The sequence below is a fragment of the Microtus ochrogaster genome, linkage group LG4 (assembly GCF_000317375.1).
Source record: "Microtus ochrogaster isolate Prairie Vole_2 linkage group LG4, MicOch1.0, whole genome shotgun sequence".
Lineage (NCBI taxonomy): Eukaryota > Metazoa > Chordata > Mammalia > Rodentia > Cricetidae > Microtus > Microtus ochrogaster.
In genome coordinates, this window is record NC_022030.1 from 30,554,121 (window position 1) to 30,577,123 (window position 23,003).

Here is a 23,003-nt window from a genome sequence, read left to right on the forward strand (position 1 = left end):
GGCGGGAACAAACCTTTTAGTACCCAAAGCCATGCCCAACCTGGTCCAGCCTCTCCAGGGTCATTGCCTGAAGGAGGTTCCCCATCATATATAAGAACTTAAAACGATATTATCATGATTATTTTACAAATGGTTATATAAATGATCAAAGTCATTGGACAACTTGTCTAAGTTTTTATGTCTCTAAGCACCTGGATTCAAGTCTTAGGAACTCAAGCTACTGAAGCAGAATTTTTTTCAGTTAGGACACAATCAAACACCTGACACAAAGTGATTTAAACAATGGAGCCGATGAGCTGACTCACAAAACCAAAGGTTCAAAGAGAGTGCAGATGTTGGGCTTGTTTCAGTGATGCAGTTATTTCATCGGAAGCATGGCTCGTTTCGTTCTTTTCATTGCTGTTGCAAGCTTCCACTCGGACCTAAATAATCTCAGCAGCTCTGGCTTTCCTATCACAAATTACAGAGTCAGAGAAAGAGGACAAGTTTGATACCTCAAATAACCTCTTGGGGACCTCACTGAACAGTCCTCACTGAACTGGCTCGGTTAGATCAGATGAGGTTGTTTGGAGTGAATTATTAGAAAGTTAAGGCCTCCATAGACCAGAAAGTGGAGCGAGGCCCTTCATCTTGTACAAGTTTCCACAGACTAGACAACAAAAAGAGGTGATCTTGTGAAGTGTAAGTTTCATTTCAGAACATACTGATACTGGCACTCAGTACCCAGTGAGTTGTCAATAACAATCACCCAAAGAGCATCATACAGTTTATTAAAGCACAAGGTTTTGCCTCTTGTTGATTTATTAGTATTTGGCATATTATTTTATTTTTGAAAAAAAATTTATCATATCCCAAGCATGATGGTACATTTCTGTAATCCCAACACTCTGGAGAGTGAGGCAGAAAAATTTCAAGTTCAAGGCCAACTTGGACTACATATGACCAATGTTTCAAATGAACAAAAATCCTACTATCCAATAATTAACTACTTTGAATCCTTCTTGGCTAGATATTGACCTAATTTATTTTCAACTATTGGGAATAGTAAGCACATTAAGCCTTATATCATGTGTTCCTACTCACACAGAGGGATTAACACTGCCTATAATACATAAATTATTATGGAATTAACATGGAATAATCTGTTTATTATAAAAATAACTTTTCTCCATATTATTTACTCAATTTACTTTACCAATGTATTTTCCCATCCTGAAATTTCTAAAATGAATCCAAACTTTTGTCTACTCTCTTAGGCAATAAATGGCTTGTTTTTCTGTTTTGTAATTAAAAATCCAGACTAAACTCATAACCACAGAACTACTACATAACAGTTAAATATAGTCACAGGTAGTTCAGAATTCTTTTCCAGTGTCCTTTCCTCCTCCTTTAGCTTTCCACTTGAGATCAGCTGAAGTATGCAAACATATGTTGGCTTCCTGATTATTTTCTCTACTTCTAATTTCTATTTATTGGTACCATCAATTTGTACCTTTTCCTCCCGTTTTCTCCAATTTAAAGACAATCTTTCCACTACCCTTCTCTTAACTTACAACATATTGATAAGCAAAAGAATCAGAGAAAAAAGTAATAAAGAAAGTTCCATTTACCCAGATCGTACCATCTGAAAATATAGTGAAATCTAACAACATGTAACTGGGAGGCAGCTGCTGTGCCTCCCCAAACGAAGGAAGAGGGTGAGTATGCAGAGAGGCTCCAGCCCAAAAGCTGAGCGAGGAAAAGAAGCAAGACTATATTGGAGAAGCCTCTAAACTTAGGGTACTACTGACAAATCCCAAAGCGGGCTAATAGTAACCAAATATTGACCAGAACTGAGCATCCATTGAGGAATGCTGCATTGGTTGTCAATAGCCTGATTCTGTCAATCCCTCCAAGTCCATTTACTCTCTGAAGCAATCATACAGAGCATGGCCTGAGTGAAGAATGGGAAGGGTCCTAAGAATTCAAGGAAGGCCATATTCAAACATAATGGACTCAGCTGTTTGACAGAGAAAATTTTAAGAAAACACAGCTTCCAGGCTGTGGTACGGTCACTGCACATGCTTCTTCTCTGGGTTTACACTGAGAGAGAGCAGCAGGTGGAGTCCAGTTTATTGAGAAAAGGAGTATGGGTGGCTTCAGAGTTGCACACAAGGCAGATACAAGTTGCTCACAACAATGAACTCGTTTCTTGGCATAACTTTCTGCATTGACTATTATTATTTTGCTGTGGCAAAAGGCCAGCAAATGCAAAAGGAAGAGTTTATTCTAACTCCTGGATTGCAGGCATGTAGTCCTTGTGGCCAGAAAGGCATGATATAGGTCACAGTGGCAGAGAAGGCATGAAAAATGTCATGGTAGCAGGAAGGGAATGATGCAGACAAATGGGAGAAAGCCTACCTACACCATATTGTTGCAAATGGGAATCTTAGCCTGTGGGCCAAGTTCCAAGCTTGAGCCAGTTTGCAGACCAGAACACCTTGAATAAAAGAACCATCAGGTTCCCTGTTTTGCTGTTAACCTTTCTCCAGTGCTTCACAGAGGAATTCATGGCCTTTTACAGAGCTAAATGCACACTAGTAGAAAGGTAAAAATCAGATTTTCTGGAGTCTGTTGGATACTGGTTCTGAATTGTTGCTAATTCTGGGAGATCCCAAGAAGTAACATGGTCCTCAAGCTAAAATAGGGACTTATGGAGGTCATGTGATTGAGTTTTAACCTACATCTGACTCACAGTAAGTTGAGTGGATCCTCAAATTCATTCTATGGTTATTCCCCCAGTTTCAAAATGTATAATTGATATAGATATACTTTGAAGTTGGTAGAATTTTCACCTTGACTCCCTGGCCTGTGGAGTGAGGGCTTTTGTGGTTGGAAAGGCTACATGGAAGCATTTCGAGTTGCCTCTGCCAGGGAAAACAGTGAATCAAAAAGAGTGCTGCATCCCTGGAGGAGCTGCAGAAATTAGTTCCACTGTCAAGGACTTGAAAGATTGAAGGGTGATGGTTCCATAACATCTCCCTTTAGCTCCCCTGTGGAGCCAGTGCAGAACACAGATGGATCGTGGAGAATGACAGCTGACTTTCGAAAGCTCAGTCAGGTAGTGAGTCCGGTTGCAGCTGCTGTACCAGATGTGGTGTCCTTACTTGAGCAGATTAACATATCTCCTGGTACATGGTATGCAGCTACTGATCTAGCAAATGCCTTTTCTCAGTACCTGTCCATAAAGACCACCAGAGCAATTTGCTTTCCATTGTCACAACCACAACAATACCTTCACACCTTTACATCAGGTATATATTCACTCTCTAGCCCTGTGTCATAGCTTAGTTCAAAGGGATCTAGGTTGTCTGTTTTTCCATAAAATATCACATCAATGCACCATATTAATGACATTAATCTGATTGGGCCATGTGAACAGAAAACTTTGGTATCTTGTTGGTAACACATATGTGCATTAGAAAAAGGCAAATAAAGTCAACCAAAACAAGAACGTCAGTGAAACTTTTAGGAATCCAGTGGTGTGGACATGCAGAGATATTACTTCTAAGGTGAAAGATAAGTTATTGTACCTGGCCCCTCCCACCACCAAGAAAGAAGCACATTTAATGGTCCTATGTGGATTCTGAAGGCAGCACCTTCCCCACTTGGGTACTCCGGCCCATATACCAGGTTACCCAGAAAGCTGCTATCTTTGAGTGAAGTCAGGAACAGCAGAGAGCTCTTCAACATGTCTAGGGTGCTGTACATGCTGCCATACCACTTGAATCATATGATCCAAAAGACCTGATGGTACTTGAAGTGGCAGTGGGAATGGAGGCTGTTGTTTGGAGCCTTTGGCAGGCTCCTATTGGTGAATCACAGAAGATTTTGGATTTGGGGATTATGGAGAAAGGCTCCATCATCATCTGCAGACAACTGTTCTCCCTTTGAATGACAGCTCTTGGCTTGTTATTCGACCTTAGTGGAAACTGATTATTTGCCATTGAGCCTCCAAGTTACTAAGGAACCTGAACTGCTCATCATGAGCTGGGTGATATCTGACCCACCAAATCCTAAAGTAGGATGGGCACAGCAGGAATCTCTTATTAAATGGAATTGCTTTATTCATGGTCAAACCCAAACATGCCCTCAAGGCTCAAGCAAGCTACGTGAAGACGTTGCCCAAATGTCTATGGTTTCTACTCCCATTGCAATGCCCTCTGCTATCAAGCATGCATCTATAGCTTCATGGGGTGAACCCTATGATCTGTTGACAAAGGAAGAAAAAACAAGGGCCAGGTATACTCATGGTTCTGTGCATTAAGCAGGCTCCACCTAAAAGTGGACAGCTGCAGAATTACAACTCCTTTCTGAGAAAAACCCCAAAAGACTCCAGCAAATGGAAATTTCCACAGTGGGCAGATCTTCAGGCAATTCATATGATCACACATTTTCTTTAGAAGGAAGAAATGGCCAGATGTGAGATTGTTCACTAATTCATGGACTGTATCCGTGGACTGGATGAATTGTCAGGGACTTGGGAATACCAGTATTGGAAAAATTGGTGAGAAATACATCTGGATGAGAAATATTTGGATAGCTGTGATCTCTCCAAATAAGCAAAGGATGTGAAGATACTTGTGTCCTGCATTAATGAGCATCAAAAAGTGACTTCAGCAGAAGAGGAGTTCAGCCATCAAAGAGAGAAGGTGACCTGTTCTGTGAATAATCAACCTCTTCCCCCAGCTATCTCTGTCATTATTCAACCCCTTGGACTCATGAGAAAAGTGACCATGGTGACAGAGATGGAAGTAATGCATGGGCTTAACAAAATGTCCTGCAACCACCAAGGTTGACAAAGGCTACAGCTGCTGATGAATACCAGATATACCAATATCAGGGACCAATATTGATCCTCAGATATTGCACCATTTCTCCAGGTGAACAGCCAGTGAGATGGTGGCAGGTTGACTACATTGCGCCACTTCCTTCATGGAAATGACAACACTTTCTCCTTACTGATGTAGAAACTTATTCTGGTTATGGGTTTGCCTTACTACATGTAATGCTTATGCAAAATCACTATCTGTGGACTTACAGAGTACCTTACCCATCATCATGGTATTCCACACAATACTGCTTCTGACCAAGGAATTCACTTCACAGATAGATAAGGGCAACAGTGGACCCATAATTATAGAGTCCACTGGACTTACCATGCTCCTCACTATCCTGAAGAAGCTGCCATGATATAAGGCTGTAGTTGTTTTCCTGTGGCACAGTTAGGTGACAGCAGCCTGGAGGGATGGGACAGGATTCTCCAGAAGGTGATATATTCCTTGAATCAGCATCCAGGTTATGATGCAGTTTCTCCACAGCCAAAAGCCACTGATCAAAGAGTAGAAACTGGAATGGTTCCACTCATTATCACTCCCAATGACCAACTACTGAGTTTTTACTTCCTATTTCTGTGACCTTAAGCTGTGCTTACCTAGAAGTTTTGGTTCCAGGGAGAGAGACACAACAAGCATCCATTGAACAGGAAGCCCAGATTTCACCCTTGCCACTTTTGGCTTCTGATGCCTACAAACCAAAAGACCAAAAAAGGAACTAACAGTGTTGGGGTATGTGATTGATCCAGATTACCAAGATGAAATTAGATTTCTTCTTCATTATTAATGTAAGGAAAATTATGGCTAGGGTAAAGGAAATCATTTAGGACATCTCTTTGTGTTACTATGTACTTTGAAGAAAATGAGAGACTGCTGCACCCTAATCCGGGAAGGATGATAATGTACATGGACCCTTCAGGATTGAAGGTATTAGTTATTCCTCCAAAAAAGAACCAAGGCTAGCTGAAGTGCTTGGTGAGGGTGGAAGAAAACAGAAAGGGCAGTAGAAGGTAGTTATAAATGCAAACTATCCACAAGCAGTTGCAAAAAGAAGATTATAAATGGCATGAGTATTTCTATTATATTTGGTTATAATATGTTTTACACAGATATTTATGTTTTCTGTCCTTGAATCTTTTTCATGCAATGTAACACCAATTAAGAGATTATCAGTAGCTATCATATTTAAGTTTGAGATACTAAAAATGTCCCTCCAAGGGCATTGCCGCCTATTCTAAAATTTATAGTGTGTTTGTGTTTTATACAAGGGATACTTATATCATGTTTGGCATAATTATGACCTGTTTATTAGTGTCATTTGGAAATTAAACATGACATAAAAAGATAGGATTGTGTGTAAAATGACAAGGGATGAAATTGTAATGACTATTCTTGTTTGTCAGTTTGACTACATCTAGAATTAATTAAAACCCAAAGATCTGGGTATACTTGTAAGGTTTTTTTTTTTAGGGATTTTCTTCTTAATTAAATTATTTGAAGTGGGAAGAACCACTTTTAATCTGGATCTTTTGAAATGGGAAGATTCATCTATAATCTAGGTCACACCTTCTACTGACAGCCTATATAAAGAACAGAGAAGAAGGAAGCTTGCTCTTTTTGCTTTTTCCGCTCTCTGTAGAGCATACATACATACACACACACACACACACATAGAGAGAGATTAATATATACGTATACATGAATGAATGCATATATTACATATAAAATAGCACAGTGTACATATATATCATGCACATGCATATATACATGTATGGCAGTAGGACTTCTAGTATCTGCAAAGACCAGAAAGCAATGAGAGATGAAAGTTGATGTTTAGCTTCTCTCTTTCCTCCCTCTCTCTCTCTCTCTCTCTCTCTCTCTCTCTCTCTCTCTCTCTCTCTCTCTCTCTCTCTCTCTCTCCCCCCTCCTCTCCTCTTCCCCTTCTCTTTTTTATTCAATTTGACACCTAAGCCAATGGATCAAATAGTACTACACACATTCTTGCAAAACTCATATTCTTTCTGTGTTCAGCCTGGGAAGGTACGATAGTGCCTGTGGTAGCTGTGAAGTTTTGATACAGGCCATGGTGGCAGGAGTTTGGGACTAGGACTCCTCACGTCTGGGAAGACCGGGAAGCAATGAACGATGAGAGTTGTTGCTAAGCTGCTTGATGTGACTTTCCCTGTGTGTCTGTCTCATTCTCGGCTGTCTCCGTGTCGCTCGCTGTTCTTCCTTTCGTCCCTCTCCCCCTCCTCTCCCCTTTCTCCATTTTATTCAATTCGATACCCAAACAAATGGACAGAACAGTACTGCACACATTCATCTAAACCCCAGCGGTGTGTCTCCTTGGTGATTCTAGTCAATTTAATCATGAAAATTCACCATCACAGAGTCAATTTCTGATATCTTTGTAACTGTTCAGTGTCGACAGTTAACTGTTTCTTTGTCGTTCTAACACAAAACAAATACCTCTGTGTGCTCTGCAGGGAACTTTTTTATTCAGTGGGCCCAAAGGTGTTTTTGCAATAAGAAAACTGAAGTGTCTTCTCTGTCACAGAGATGTGACAGTACATAGTTAACCCAGGATTTTATTCAGCATCAGAAAGTGCTGCCCTGGCAGGGATTCGCCTAGCTACTGAATGTCTTTCTCTCATTTTCTTTTTCTTAAATGTATTTCTCAGTGCTGAGAATCCCTCTGAAATCCATTGTCTACTCAAATCTACTAAATGAGGGGTTGAGGGACTTTCAAATTACACATATTTTCAGCCCTTCTGAGAATCTTATTCATACTATAAAACATTGTTCTGGAGGCAGCAGAGAGGCTTAATTACACACTAAAGATAAAAAAGATAAAGAGAAGAGACCTGTAGGTGGGGTGGAAATGATTATCCATAAGTATACAGAGTGTGAGCTTGCTTGGCACTCACGCAACTAATTGCCCACACCCGGCTGGCATCTGCATGAACGGTTTCTGAGAAAGCCTAAGTGCTTGCGAGATCTGTTGGCATAAACAAAAGAAACAGATGTTCCAACTTTGATAGCAAGCAAACTCGGAAAGAGAACTATACATTAAAGGCAGGCTAAGCAAGGGAGGAAATGATGAAGAGGCCCATGTTTCTGAAGCTCCCAAATTTAAAGTGCTACTGTTAGAGCACAAATTTCCAAGTGAAAAGTACAAGCTCTTTTTCTTTAAAAAAAAAAAAAAAGTAGGTTTTCAGAATCTGCATTATGTGTAAATATGCATGAAATGAAAGCATGAAGTAATTTTTCTATTAGCTTTTCCTAATAAAATTACAAGTGCATCTATTTGGAGGGAGCTGTAAGTTTTAGAAAAATCATACTCTTGTCTTTCTACTACCTCATACCTTCCTAAGCAATTTATGTTGTAGCTCCTGTACCAAGACCAGAGTCACAAAGGGCAAGCATTTGTGTGGTGTGTTATCAAGTCACCTTGAACCATCTTTGCCCTCAGTGAAGCCCTTGTACTACAACTCCAGCATCATTAGTAGATAAAGGTGAACCTCCTAAGATGCATGACAGTCCAGACTACCACAATCAGTGCTCACTATTTAAAATTAAAAGCAGTTTTATGAACCAGTCACAAGAGTGGCAAACCATCATTCCCTACCAGGAATAATTATTCTCTGTATCACAAACAAAAATACAGAGGTAACAAAATTTAAAATGAACAGAGGACTTGTATAGTTATTTACCTGAAAAAGATAAACAAATAATCAATAAACAAATTGACAGCATCAGTATTCACCAGAGAAAGGAAAACCACAGACTGACTAATTTTGTTTACAATATGATTATAATAAAAGGCCAGATAATAAAACCACCAAGAATATAAAGGAATACAGAACACCCATGCAAAAATACAGTAAAAACTTCACTAATTAGTAAGACTGGAGAGATGGTTGCTCTTCCAGAGGTCTTGAGTTCAATTTCCAGCACCCACATGGTGGCTCACAGCCATCTATAATGAGATCTGGTGTCCTCCCCTGGCATACAGACATACATGCAGGCAGTACACTGTACATAAAAAAAAAACAACTTCAAGTTGTATAATCAGAATAGAACTATCTTCAGAGTGATAGAACCTTTAAATATTAGGTTTAGTATTTAGGATTAGGTTTAAAAATTATTTTAAAACAAATTTTACTTAGAAAGCCTGCTATTAAACATGTACTTGGTTTTAATTTTGTAGCGTTTATTAACTTATCTAGTTAATCATTTAACATATTGATTAGTACAAATTCTCAAATCCCTCCTACTTTCCTTATTCTTTTAAAAGCTTTAGTTAGTCCTCATTTTTCTTAATGTCTTGAACAGACTAAAATTAATAATGATGTTATTAGAGTCTCCTTTAAGGCTTCAATATAGAACTGTTGATATTTTCTTCATCTTGGATTATTTTCTTCACTCTGTGTCTGTGTCTCTCTGCCTACATCTGTATCTATCTATCTATCTATCTATCTATCTATCTATCTATCTATCTATCTATCTCTCCCCTTTCCTTCCTCCCACCTGTGTAACTATATGAATCCACATGCCCACATGAATTCATATTCTCTGTGTGTATAATTGTGCAAACACATATGTGTTCATGAATGTAGAAGCCAGACTCAATATCCCATGCCTTTCTCACTTGCTTTCCATCTTATTTTCCAACAAGTCTATCACTGAACCTTGAGTTCACTGATCTGGACAGACTGTCTGACTTGAATCCTTGGCTGTTTCCTGTGTGTTTATTGCCAGCACTGAGATTACAGCTGTTCACTGCCATGCCTAGCCTTTTACACAAATGCTGGGCATCCAAGGTCAGGTCGGCAGACTGTACTTCATCCTTCTTCACTGTGGTCTCCCCTGACTATATTTTTTAAGATAGATATGTTTTGATTTTTTTTATTTGTCCAGTCCCCTTTCTCTCTCTTACTAATAGTAACTATTCCTTAAATTTTATCTTCAGAGCTTTAAATTTCTCTCCTTCCATTGTCTGAGTTATGAATGTGTTTGTTGGTTCTATCTTAACACCTATGTTTCTTTAATATCTGTGTTTTGAATCCTCTCTCTTTTTGATTCTACCTGGATTGAACCCTGAGTCTCACTCCTGCTGGACAAACACTCTACCACTTTGCTTCCCCTACAAGCCCAACTATATTTTTCATTCATCCCAATGAACATTGAAGATCATATACACCATGGTTATTGTAGGGTATCTAAGAGCAAATACACATTTAACTAGTGGTTTTTTTCTTTCATATGTCAGAGGTTATTTTGAAATACCAAAATAAACAAAATGCGAAATTTAACTTGGTGGTATGTTTATGCTTCATTAAAGATTGATTGACAGGTATCTAAATGAATTCGGAAGACCATTTCAGGTCATATGAAAGATTGTTTTGCTTCCACTAATCTCTAGAATTATGTTATAGGCTTGTATAAATTCTAGTAGTAATAGCCATGCTGATCTGTTATCTCTCTCTATTCAAAGTTAATCTTCGTAAAGACTAAATTATGAAACAATATACATGTTTTATGCTTACAGTATTTTGTATCTCTCTAATGTCAGAGGATCTAGTGCAAATTCTACATCCTTACCTAATACACCCTTTCTCCTTTGTCCATCTCCTTTATATTGTCACCAAGGACATTACCCATTCGCCCACAGCATCTATGCTAGCTGACTTGGGTCACTAGCTTTGGGATTTGGAAAGTATGCATACCTTTGTTCAGAATTCTTACTGTTTGTTCAAAAAATGCTAGTTTTTTTGAAATGGTGCTCTCCTTGGCAATTAAAAATACATGTTTGACTCAAGGCAAACAAAATAAAGGGTTATTAATTATGGTAGTAGTCTAATGTAGATGTTCTTAGTTGGAGATAGTTTCACCTAATGTTTCATGTTCTGGGGTTCATTTTTTTGGGAGGGGGGAAATCTATCAACCCCTGGGATCTCAAAGTCACTGGCACCTCCCAGACAGATGAAAAAAACCATAGGAAAGGGCAGTCTTCCTGTATCTTTAGGGTCTAGGCCTAGAAATGAGCACCACTTCTGTTCACATTCCAGTGGCTAGGCCTTTCTCAGATTGCATGCCTTAGTGCAAAAGAATATGAGAAAGACAAACTAAATGTGAGCCCAGACAACAGAGGTTAAGTTTTTGTAAACCTTGTAGTCTCCATTACTCTGGCCTCCCGATACTCATGAAACATAATTCACTTATCTATTAATATCAGACCAGTTTCTCCTTTTTCTGAAAATCGTTTTATAATTATCCAAATTGGATTAAGAATTAAGAATTTTTTTGCAAAAATCATAGTTCATACTGTCTTTGTAATTTGTTTTATATCTGTCACTTGATATACTACATGTGTATTTTTTTTGTTATGCCTCCCTCTCCCCCCTCTCTGATTTTTTCCAGACAGGGTTTCTCTAATTAACAGTCCTAACTGTCCTGGAACTAGCTCTATAGATAGGTAGCTTCTCTTTTCATTACCAGTAAAGCTGAAGGTCCATGATGAAAAGAACTATAGCATAAAATTTGGAGTGGTTCATTTATTCATTCAATATGTATTTGTTGAATGACTGTTAAGCTGTAAGCTAGTATTATGGGGAATGTAAAAAAAAAAAAAAACAAGAAACTTCACTCAATCTATGTTGTTATTTGCAATGCCATAAACAAATTCTCTAAGCCCTTTAAGACAGTGGAACAATGTATTCACTGCAATTGATTCACATGATCAGCCAGGACATGATGTAATATTACTCCAACCAGCATAGTATATAAATGAATAGAACTATCAGAGGTTGCTTCTTCCCCCTTTGTGAACTAAAGGAGTCATGACTTATTAATCAGAAACCTCTCTACCATTAAAACAGATTTAGACAAACTGTAGTCCTTAAGGATAAGATTCTGCATCATGTTGCCCTCAGCAACTGAGTCACATCTTAAAAAGAACATTCTTGGCCAGGCATTATAATGCATACTTTTAATCCCAACCCTCTGGAGGCAGAGGCAGGTAGATCTCTATAGGTCCAAGACCAGCTTGATCTACAGAGGGTGTTCTGGGACAGCCAGGGCTATACAGAAAAAAAAACCCATCTTAAAGAACCGAAATATAAAAAAGTAAAATAGCAAATTAATATTCTTTGAAGCTGGAAAGATAGACTGGTGTTTAAGAACACTGGCTTCTCTTTCATAGGACACTGGTTTGATTCCCAGCCCTCACATGCTGACTCCCAACCATGTATTACTCCAGTCCCAGTGATCTGATACTATCTTCTGCCTCTGCTGACACCAGACGTTCTCTTGGTGAACAACCATACATGCAGGCAAGACATTCATGTGCATAAAATACATAGTAAAAGAAAATAAAATTTGGAAAGTATTATTTAAAAATGAATATTCTTTGAGGAGAGCAGTAGTGTTCTGCATATTAAAAGCCTGCCATTGCTCACACATCTCTATGAGTCCACAGGCAGCACTTATGTATTGAGCATGAGCATTAAAGATAGAGAAAAGGAGTTTTAAATAAAGGAAGAAAGGAAAACTAGAATTCAACTGCTTACTGTAGGAAGAATTTTGGTCCAATCTCTGGGAGGCACATTTTTTTTAAATAAACTAACCTTACATAGTATATTGACTTTTTAGCTCATAGAAAATAGGGGTGTACTGCATAAATGAATGTGATAGAAATACAAGGGACAAAATACCCCGTGGAAAGGGGGCCCACACTCTTCCGCAGCTAAGGACCAGAGAGCTGAGGCTATTTTCAGTTTCCTGTCTGAAAAGACTCAGGAAGGAGCCTAAACAATGCAAGCCAAAGCAGCTCCTTCGCTCTTTCTTTTCTCACCCCCTCCCAACTACTCCAAGATCTGTTTCTGCCTCAACTTCGTAAGTATTTCAATTACTTGTTCCCTGAACAGTCCTACAGAGAGGCTCTGCCCCCCCAGCCCCCTTTTTATAGATGAAGATATTGAGGTTAAGTGATTTTCTCAGGGTTACAAAGGGATCTCCCAGCAATGAGGGAATGAGAATCACTAGTTCAACCTTCTTGTGGATGAATAGATTGAGTTTCGGAGCAGCTTTGCCATTGTGTTGCAAAGGAGTCACTCAAATGTCTGGCTGAATGTGTAAGTCCTAGACGTGAAAGGGAGGCCACAAGAAGAGCGTTTTCTTTCTCATTATTGACATAAACAATTGTCAAGTTGGAAAGAAAGACCCTGTAGAAAAAGGGTCTCTTTTAGAAAAAAGAACAAACAGCAGGACACTCAATTTGGGACCCTCTGTCAAAGAGACTGTTGTCATCTGTCTACTTACAGACAGTGCTGCTGAAGAAGCGGGACTCCAGATTGGAGACGTGGTGCTGTCTGTCAATGGCACTGAGGTCACCAGTGCTGAACACGCAGAAGCTGTGCACCTTGCAAAGAAAGGTAAGTGGGTCAGTTAAAGACTCCAGAGTTCACCGAAAATGCTGAGCATGCAATACACAGGAAGCTCGAGCGTGAGAACATGACAGATACAGAAGGGTGCCTTGAATGCTCTGTGAACCACATGACGGTTTATCCTAGTCATTGAATCTCACTTCTGAACCCCGCACACTTTGTATCATCACCCATAAAATATTTTTGTCAGCAAGCAAAATACACTCTACTACCAAAACATTTCTTTAATTAAAAAACAAAGATATTTTCCTCGTTAGAATTTGTTTACTATTACTTTTCATTTTTTTTTTACATATATTCCTCCCCTTCATTTTTCCATTGGTTAACAAAGAAAGTTTGTAGAGGTAAAGATCTCAGGGTTTTACTGTGGCACTGTGGTGTGCGTGTGTGTGTGTGTGTGTGTGCAAACGCATGAGAGAGAGAGAGAGAGAGAGAGAGAGAGAGAGAGAGAGAGAGAGAGAGAACTCCCCATAGGGCCACCTGAGGCCTATGTGTCAAGCAATTCCAACATAGATGAAGCAACCACAGGAGTGGCGATGGTGCATCCCCTGTATCGTTGCGTCCATCCACAGAAAACTTGTGAAAAGATTAATGCCATTGGTCTCTCTGAAAACAACTGTCTTCAGCACCATGTTAGAAGTCCTTAAAGTCTCATAGATAATAGATAAACACATTCAACTAGAAAATACTTTGTTCCGTCACGTGATTATTTAATGTGGTATCTTACTCCTGAACATTATATGGATGCTGAATTATTTTTAGACAATGAGATATTATTTCAAATGTGCATTTGGAATAACCCTCGGGTGCCATGCCATGTGTCAGTAGCCTTCTTTCTTGCTTTGGAGTTACCAAGAGCTAAGATTTCTCACATAGAAGCGAACATTTGAAAACCACTTATAAGTTAAGGTAGTAAGCATTCTTCTTAACTACTCTGAATTATTTTCAGGTAGAATTTAGCTTGGCACTTTATTGATCTATAAGATGTACACTGGGTATGCCAGGAACACAAGGACATTATCAATAAGCAAGTGCAATAGCTCTCAAAGGTCTTACCCTAATAGTTATCCTTTCTGAAGCACAGCTTAGGAATGTAAGGTTTATTATCATACTTACAGTAATAAATTGATAGTATAAGACAGTAAGGCAATGCTATTCATTACTTTTCTACTTACGTGTTCTCAAAGATAATTCCTTGTAATTTACATCTTGTGTTAAATAATAATTTACTAATACTTTTATTCCTAATTTTTTTTTTCTATTTTTCCTTTAAAAAGCATATGTTGTTTATAATACTTAACCATTCCTGGAAATTAAACGAAACAGAGATTATCTCCAAGCCTGAACACAAAGCCTCTGGCCCTTGATAAAATGGTAACATAACATTGACCGTAAAGAAAAGTGACTTGAACATTTTAGCTTGAATTCATTGCTCCTGGGAGTTACTTGAAAGAATGGGTTATACTCTGATATCATCTGGGTTCAACCTTAACTTCCCTCTCCAAAAAGAAAGGAAGGAAGGAAGGAAGGAAGGAAGGAAGGAAGGAAGGAAGGAAGGAAGGAAGGAAGGAAGGAAGGAAGGAAGGAAGGAAGGAAGGAAGGAAGGAAGGAAGGAAGACCTTGTCCTTATCAGTCCTCAAACTCAACACTGGAGACACCTTTGAAGCAGAAGGTAAATTATGGATCTAAGATATCAAGAAATAATATAGAAAGAGACAGAAGAGATGATGTCATACTTGCATTTGTGACAGGGTAGGAATTACATTAAATAGCAGACTAGGGCTCAGTATCTCATGTGAGAAATGGGCTGGGGTGGGATATTTATTATTGATCGTGTCCTTCATGTGCTCCTGGCAAGCCTCATGCTCCCTCGATATCACTGAGCACTGGAAAGTGGACAGCACCTCTTGTGGACAATCAATGAGATGTGCCCACCTGGATGGAGGCCTAAATCATTCTGTATTTGTGAACTATGTCCTGCATATACTTAGGGATAATTCACTACAGCACAGTTTTTAACTCAGATACAGTGAAAAATCTGATAGAATAATTGAGAGACTTGGTCACTTGCCTTGAAAGCAAACAAGGCAAACAGCATCTGGACCAAGGTAGCAGCCAAAGAAATGTGCTGCCCTGAAGAGCATCACCTCGCTCACCAGGAGGAATGCCAGAGAGGGATGCAGCTTTAACCTGGCTCCAGAGTATATTTTCCATAGCAACCCCTAAGCAAAAGATGCTATCTAGTCAAAATAATAAAAAATCTGGGAAACGGGGCAGGAAAAGAATGTCAATGTAAGAATAATCTTTAGTAAGCAATTAAATGAATACATCTGAGGAAACAGACATTTAAATTTTAAAATAAGATCAATATAATCACTGAATTGGTTAAGGAGGACATTTATAGGATATGAAACAGAAAAGTGGCTGTAAAGAAGAGCCAGATGTCAGTGCTAAGTATAAAGAAGACAAATATTGGAAAAAAAAAAGCAGTATGCGAACTGAATAACAAAATGAATACAATGGAGAGATCTTGGGTGATCCAGACTAGTATATAAACCCTCCCAGAACTGAGCAAGCATGTGATCAAACCGGACTCTCTGAATGTGGCTGACAATGGGGGCTGACTGAGAAGCCAATGATAATGACATGGGGATTTGTCTCTACTGCATGTACTGGCTTTTTGGGATTCTAGCCTGTTTGGATGCACACCTTCCTAGGCCTGGATGGAGGGGAGAGAGCTTGGACTTCCCACAGGGCACCAAGAAAGAGAATTATAGACCAATCTCACTCATGAATATCGACGCAAAAATCCTCAACAAAATATTGGCAAACCGAATCCAAGAACACATTAGAAAAATTATCCATTATGATCAAGAAGGCTTCATCCCAGGGATGCAGGGCTGGTTCAACATACGGAACTATTTCTTTTACAATTGACAAGAACAATGCTAATTATAACAGACCTGTTCATCATAATAACAAAACGCCTAACCAAGCCAATATAATACAAGTAAGAGAAACAGTGTGTATACACTCTCAGGAGGAAGTGACTATTCTTTCTGAAGATTAAGTGATTACAAGGGACACAAACCTACAACTAAAAGAGAATTACTCATCGAACTAAGACCTCCTGTACAATTTGATTGTCCAATGCGATATGGAGAACCCTGAAAACATACACACAAGTAACACTATGCAGACTGATCAGGTTATATTTAGCAACATATATATATATATATATATTCATATACATATACATTTATATGAATGTAACAACAATTATTGAAAAGAGATGCCATGAATTTGAAAGAGAGCAAAGACTGGCGTATGGGAGGGTTAGGAGGAATGAAAAGGAAGGGGGATATGACGTAACTATAATCTCCAAAATAATATAACTTTCTAAAAATCAGAAGTATGTATTTATGCAAGCAACAAGAAAAAAAGGGGAAAATTACATGTGATTAACTATAGCCACAAAAATTCTAAGTGTTTAGAATTAATCTGTCAAATAATGAAAAACTTATGGAAAAATCTAAGTCTCTCAATGTCTGTAAAAGAAGAACTTGGATAGGTACGCAGCTCGGTATAGAGTGCTATGTGCTGTGTTGAAGGCATTACGTTCAATCCAGTATAATGGAGGAAACTAAAGGCCTGGAAATTAATACTATCTTATGCACTTATGTGTAAAAACTGTGTAAAGCGCTTAATTCTCCCAAAATCACTCCAAGAATTCAATGATACCATAATAAAATTTAATTAAATGTATAGATAGTTTGGAAAACTTACAAGCATCCAAAAGATTAAATATCTCTAAATGGATGCACTATTCACCAATAGACAAGTTGGCAAAGGGACATTTTATACCAGATATTAAGATATATTCCAAACTTATAATAACAGGTAAGAATGTTTATCTTTTGTAGGAACATAGAATAGATTAGTGATCTGCAAAGGACTAGAAAGTTCCAAAAATGCCCAAATATGCATCAAAGCTTTGACAAAGGTGTCATACATTGAGTTCTGTACACATTATTCTATATACAGAGGTGGACTTAGGTTGTACCAGGCCTCAATTTTAAAGGTAAAAGCAATGTCATTAAAAAATTATAGACAAATTTTCCCACTAATCAAAACAAAGGTAAATTGCCAACAAGATGTTGTTTCAAATTCAATAACATTTTAGAAAATATTATGTAATAGCAAGTTTTAACGGGCATAATGGTAAGAAAATGAGAATCTTTGTACACTCTTACTGGGATATAGGGTACTCGGCAAGTAATCTGCACTTCCTAGTGAAGTACCTTATAAATCTTATGTCCTAAAAGCTGTACTTCTGGACAGAGAAACCCAAAAACTACTTAAGGGACAAATACAAGGGCATTCACGCAGTATTTTATGTGGTAGAAAGGAATGAGAGCCAGCAGGGTGACCGTCACTAAGGGAATATGTAAACCTACATTGTAATGCGCACACACTCTGCATTTCCGTTCACTTTGAAGCCTCAGGAACAGATTTTTAAAAGATGGTTTCAAGTTGCAAACAAAAGAAAAGACAAGGATAAGCAAAAGGGAAGATGGAGATGGGGAAGAAAATTAGGCAGGCATACAGAAAAACAGCATGACATCATTTATGTAACATAAGAAGACATACACACACAAGACAGTGTGGTCACATTCTCACATCAAGCCCATTTTGTGTATATCTGTTGTAAAAGAGAAATTGTTGTACTTGAAGAAATAACTTAAAAACAGAGCAAGGAACTCATAACTCCAAAGACAACCTGGTGGCACGATCTAAACATTATGATGGGCACTCTGTCCTTGATTTAACAGCAACAAAAAGAGGCCCCTTGAATGGAGTCTACCATAACCCAACTGCAAACTAGAGCCTCGTTCTGAAATATGTAGGCAGTAACGGTAAAAGAAAGTTGAGTAAACAGGGTCACTCCGAAGCACTGATTCCGTAAGAGCATCCCTGGCTATGACTGCTTCATATTTACGGACATCAAATCACTTTTCAGAGAACGCTGAAATCATGGCACAGCCAAGTGTGCGAGACTCGGGGGGGGGGGGTAACCCTTAAATGTGGAATGATGAGTGATACCTCCATATCTGTAGTGTTGATCAACTTTCTTCAGCTCTCCGTGTTGTGTTTTTCACAACCAGCCTGACATCAGGACACAGCCAACATCTTTCTATTTTTTGGTTTTGTTTCTTGACAGTCTCATGCATGTATCTAATGACTCTTGTTGTCTTCGTCCCCTTCCTCCCACTGAACCCTCTTCTTCAGCCCAGAATTTTAAAGACGTGGCCAAACAGTTACAGCCCTATAACTAAAAGTCTTACTTTGTTATCTTATCTCAACAGAGTAGCACGGGAAAGGGGGACACCACTCCAAACTCCGGTTTTGTAATTGGCATTATTAGTCACAGTACTATAACACCCCTGCACAAATGACCTTTATTCTGGTGATGATGAGAAAAACAAAACTGAGTGTTGAAAGGCACTCAGTGTCATACTGAAAATGACCACATCTCTATGTGACTCTTTGGGGCTTTCTAAGCTTACTTGTATTTTGAGAAGAATTCTCATTGTTTGGCCCAAAGGCGACCTTCAGCTTGGGGTCCTCTTGTTTTGGCTTCAGCGATCTGTGCTGGAATTAGAGGTATACACTCTGCTGAGTCTTTATTTAGATTGCCCCATACAGTGGTTTTGGCTTATTTTTAATAGGGTTGTTTACTAGCAGATTCGAAGAGGAGATTTAATCACCAATCTGGGAGGTAAGGGAAGACCCTGAAGCTCAGGGAGCTGGCAAGTGTCCACTCCATCAGGCCTTCTTTTCAGTAAAGTGCAGGCTTTAGTAAAAGCAAACGCTGAAGTGCCTCCGGAGGCCAGGTTTTCGGCTGCTGAACACGGTGCAAGCCCTCGGGGACAGAAGGCATCTTGCACATTTCCACACTTGTGAGGGCGGTAGAGTTTGTCTGGCAGCGGAGGTGTGACTCCGACACAGCTTAAGATTGGTGGCATAATCAGACAGGGAGCCAAGGAGAAAAGTGTGAATTAGAAAAAGAAATTATTTTTCTGTTCCCTGTAGCTGCAAATAACCTCACCGAATGCTACACTTCCAAACATGGGCCAACATGCGAGGGGGAAGATGTTTCTGGGGAGCTTTTGTTTGGAAGGACTTTGTTACGAAAGAACTGCAGTGGGTAAAGATGTGGTTCAAAAACTTCTTTATCTCACGAAACCGATAATTTTCTCGACTCTGTCACCTCACGCTGTAGCTAGTCACCTATCTGCATGCTTTATCCCACCCACTACTCAAAGCAAGCAGGATGCTCAGTAGATACAGGCGATGGTTGTCCACTTCAATTCCCAGGCTCACGAAATGGAGAAGCAGAAGTAGTAATATGGGGTGAGAGAACTAAGAGTTTCTTTCTTAACCGAATTATGTTGAGGTTAAATATAAATGTGGTCAATGGAAACTAAATCACAGATGAAGAAATGAAGATATATTATGGTTGGTGGCAAAGACCAAGCAGCAGGGGTCTTGTGGAGACAGAAGTGCCTGCGGGCTTGAAACTGAAATTGTATTTGGACATCATCTAAGAACTTGCTACAGACATAGACTGTCAAGGCTCAGGCTGCACCTACTGAATGCAGGCAAACTGTTTAATTTGTGTTAGTTTTAAAGTCCCAAATTCAGACAGTTCCTAATATCAGATTTTAAACGTTGACACTTAAAATTTTAGTTCTTTCAGTGCACAATGACTACAGAAGCAGATTCGCTCTGTCTCTGTCTCTGTCTCTCTCTCTCTCTCTCTCTCTCTCTCTCTCTCTCTCTCTCTCTCTCTCTCTCTCTCTCCCTCTTCAAAACACAGTATCAAAGTCTAAACTCTCACTCCAGCTCTTCTGTGAATGTCAAGCCCAAGTCCTCTGGGCCCCAAGTAGCATGTGGCAAAGAGGATAAAAGTACCCTCTCCCGACAGCTGCTTAGAGCTCAGGAACTCCCCATGCATCAGGCTCATGCCCTCGCTCTGGCTATGAGAAACTTTCTTCTCACATGATGAAGCCATGCTGCATCAGGGCCAGCTGCACATCCTTGCCCCAGAGAGGATTTTTCATGGTGCACCAAGTTATGTTTATGGCCAGGCTGAAGCCCAAGCTGAGTCTGATCGGTATCAGAGAAACTCGCATGCAGTCTGTGTAAGCAAGAGGAAAATGACCTCAGGGGCAGCCCACTGCAGCAGTCCATAAATAAATTGGCAGATGTGTCAACCGAGCACATTAGTCCAGGAGTGCAGTTCTTTGGGGACTACAGTCCAAAGACAAAGACATGTGTGGGTTGCCGGTCAATCTGGAGCATTCCTTTTAATTTTTCTGGATGCGTTTTTGACAGGAGCTTAAGGGCAGTTCAATAAATTAAAATGTATTTACATGGCAATGAAGAATTATCTTGACATACTGAGAGTTATTTAATTACCAAGGTGCTTCATGTGCTGCTAAAGTTAAGACTGTGTCAGCCTTTCTGGGACAAATCTTTATTTTCAGGGCCATGTGGCTCAGCCAGGAATGATCCCCTGGGTTGGAGCTTGTCAGTTATGGAAGATGAGTCTCCTTGCTGACCCCCATTTCCATAGACAGTTCTAAACAGATTGGTAATCTCAATGTCAACCATCATGATGAAGTCAGCGCTGCCAAGGCCAAAAGTCCGCCTTCAGGGATGTGGCCTCCCTCTCAGAGGAATTGTAAATGAAGTCATCGCCCATTTGCGATCTTCAAAGTGTGTCAGGGTTGCTGGCTGTCCGTGTGGCATTCAGAGAGCTGTCTTAAAACATCAAAAGGTAGGCATGTGGTGTCCACGCTGGCAGTCGCAAAGCACAGTAAGGTAGGCAGTGACCCCATGTTAACAGGGACAGAGACAATTTCCACAACCTGTGCTGTATACCAGTTCTGTGTCACAAAAGTCTAGCCAGGAAGATGTTCCGAGAAAGACAGGAATAGGAAGCTCAGGGTAAAGTCACAGGTTAATGTGGACACAGAAAAGAAGCAGTACCTAAGACCACCCGGAACCGCTATTTCCAGACTCGAGGGATTTGATAAGCTGCAGTTTCAGCTAGAGAGGTAGGTAGTGATATAGACTCTCCCTCTGGCTAAACCAGACTAAGGAGGCTAATTATTGCAAATAAAAGTGAGGTAGAAAAATCGAGGCACACCCCACCCCCACTTCTTCTTAGGAAGTAAATCAAGATGCTTAAGGAATTAGGTTGGTACTACATCAGTAACATTGCACAGACTTGACTCTGTCATCAGAGCCCGTGTGGCTGTGATGAAGGAGGGTTATACAATTCAGGGAACCTGAATTCAGCAGCGAGATAGTTGTGGTTCTTATATTCTTCATAAACACATAGGAATAAATTTCCGAGCAACTTAGTTTAATCCAGTGGCAGGATTGTGTGTTCTTACTTCGGAAACTCTTGCTGTTTCTCCACCCATTACTTCTACATAGACCCTGTACCTCCAGAAGATTATAAAATGTTAAGCCACTGAACTAGCTATCCTGAATTCATGCCTGTAGGTCCAGACATCTTGACGCTGGTGGTGGGATCCGACATAAGCCGCTGTCCTAACACTCCATGGCCCACCTGTCGTGGTTACCTGCATAAGAGGACTCACTCGGGCTTTGTGAAGGGCTGGAGGAAGAGGTGGTTCGTTCTGAAGCATGATGGCTATCTCCTCTATTACAAGCACAGAAAGGTAATGACTGATACACAGGGTAAGAATAAAGAACACTGGGAAGTAAAACCTCCTTGAGCTATTCCATGCCCAAGAATTGTCCTTCAGTGAATTATACGGCAGGACTCTGGAAACAATTAATTTCCCTTCTCACTGAGCAAGAATTCTTCTCTCTTCAAAAATCAAAGAATGTTAATGTATGCTCTCTTCAGCTGCATAAATCAAGGCACATGTGTCTTCTCTTTTGCTTCGGTTTTCATCCTCTATGACAATTGTCTTATCACTGTAAAGAAAATAAGAACCAAAGATAATTTTCTAGCACCACTGGTAAACAATGTGGATCTGGAAAAGCATAGCTCTTTAAGCCACAGTGTAGGCAATGGACCGTGGGAGGTAGAACTCAGTGCTGTTGAGGCTGCTGAGGTAGAGAACTGAACAAGTCACCTAGAATACCTATTTCATTGTCCAGATTTCATGAAACCAATGACGTCCAACTCTGCATGAAGGCTGGGGTAGCATAAAGAATGTCGCCAAAGTTGTGCTAAGGCAGCGCTCCTCCCAGATGTTTGTGACTGAGAGAGCCTGAGATGGGTCCGTGCGCTTGGAGGGACCTTCTTTACAGCTTACATCATGGTAGTGTGTGTGTTTTCTCACCCAGATGCAATCCGGTGTCTGATTTTGCTAAGTGAATGCAAACATGCTTAAAGCTAACAGCAGCGATTTCATACAGAACTCCCACTCCCTAACTTCCCACGAAATAGTCTCAGCAGCTGTCAGTGGTCAACTAGACTCCCTGTCCTAGTGCATGTCCTAGTGCATACGCACTCCCTCACCCAACAAAGGATGCACTGTACCCCACAGCCTTGTGATCTTTTGGCTCCACTCCAGGGACAGGCATGACCCACCTCTAATCGGGGTCAACAAAAGAATGTTGGCTATTTACCTCG

At 39.9% G+C, this 23,003-nt stretch overlaps 1 protein-coding gene across 1 annotated transcript in view; it reads left to right on the forward strand.

Moving 5' to 3' along the window:
- The window catches only part of LOC102001939, a 105,659-nt gene that overhangs the window by 24,080 nt on the left and 58,576 nt on the right, over positions 1–23,003 (forward strand). The window contains exons 6-7 of the mRNA XM_005361396.1: positions 13,199–13,309; positions 21,899–22,077. Coding sequence (XP_005361453.1) covers positions 13,199–13,309; positions 21,899–22,077 — 290 coding nt within the window. The remainder of the gene's footprint in view (positions 1–13,198; positions 13,310–21,898; positions 22,078–23,003) is intronic.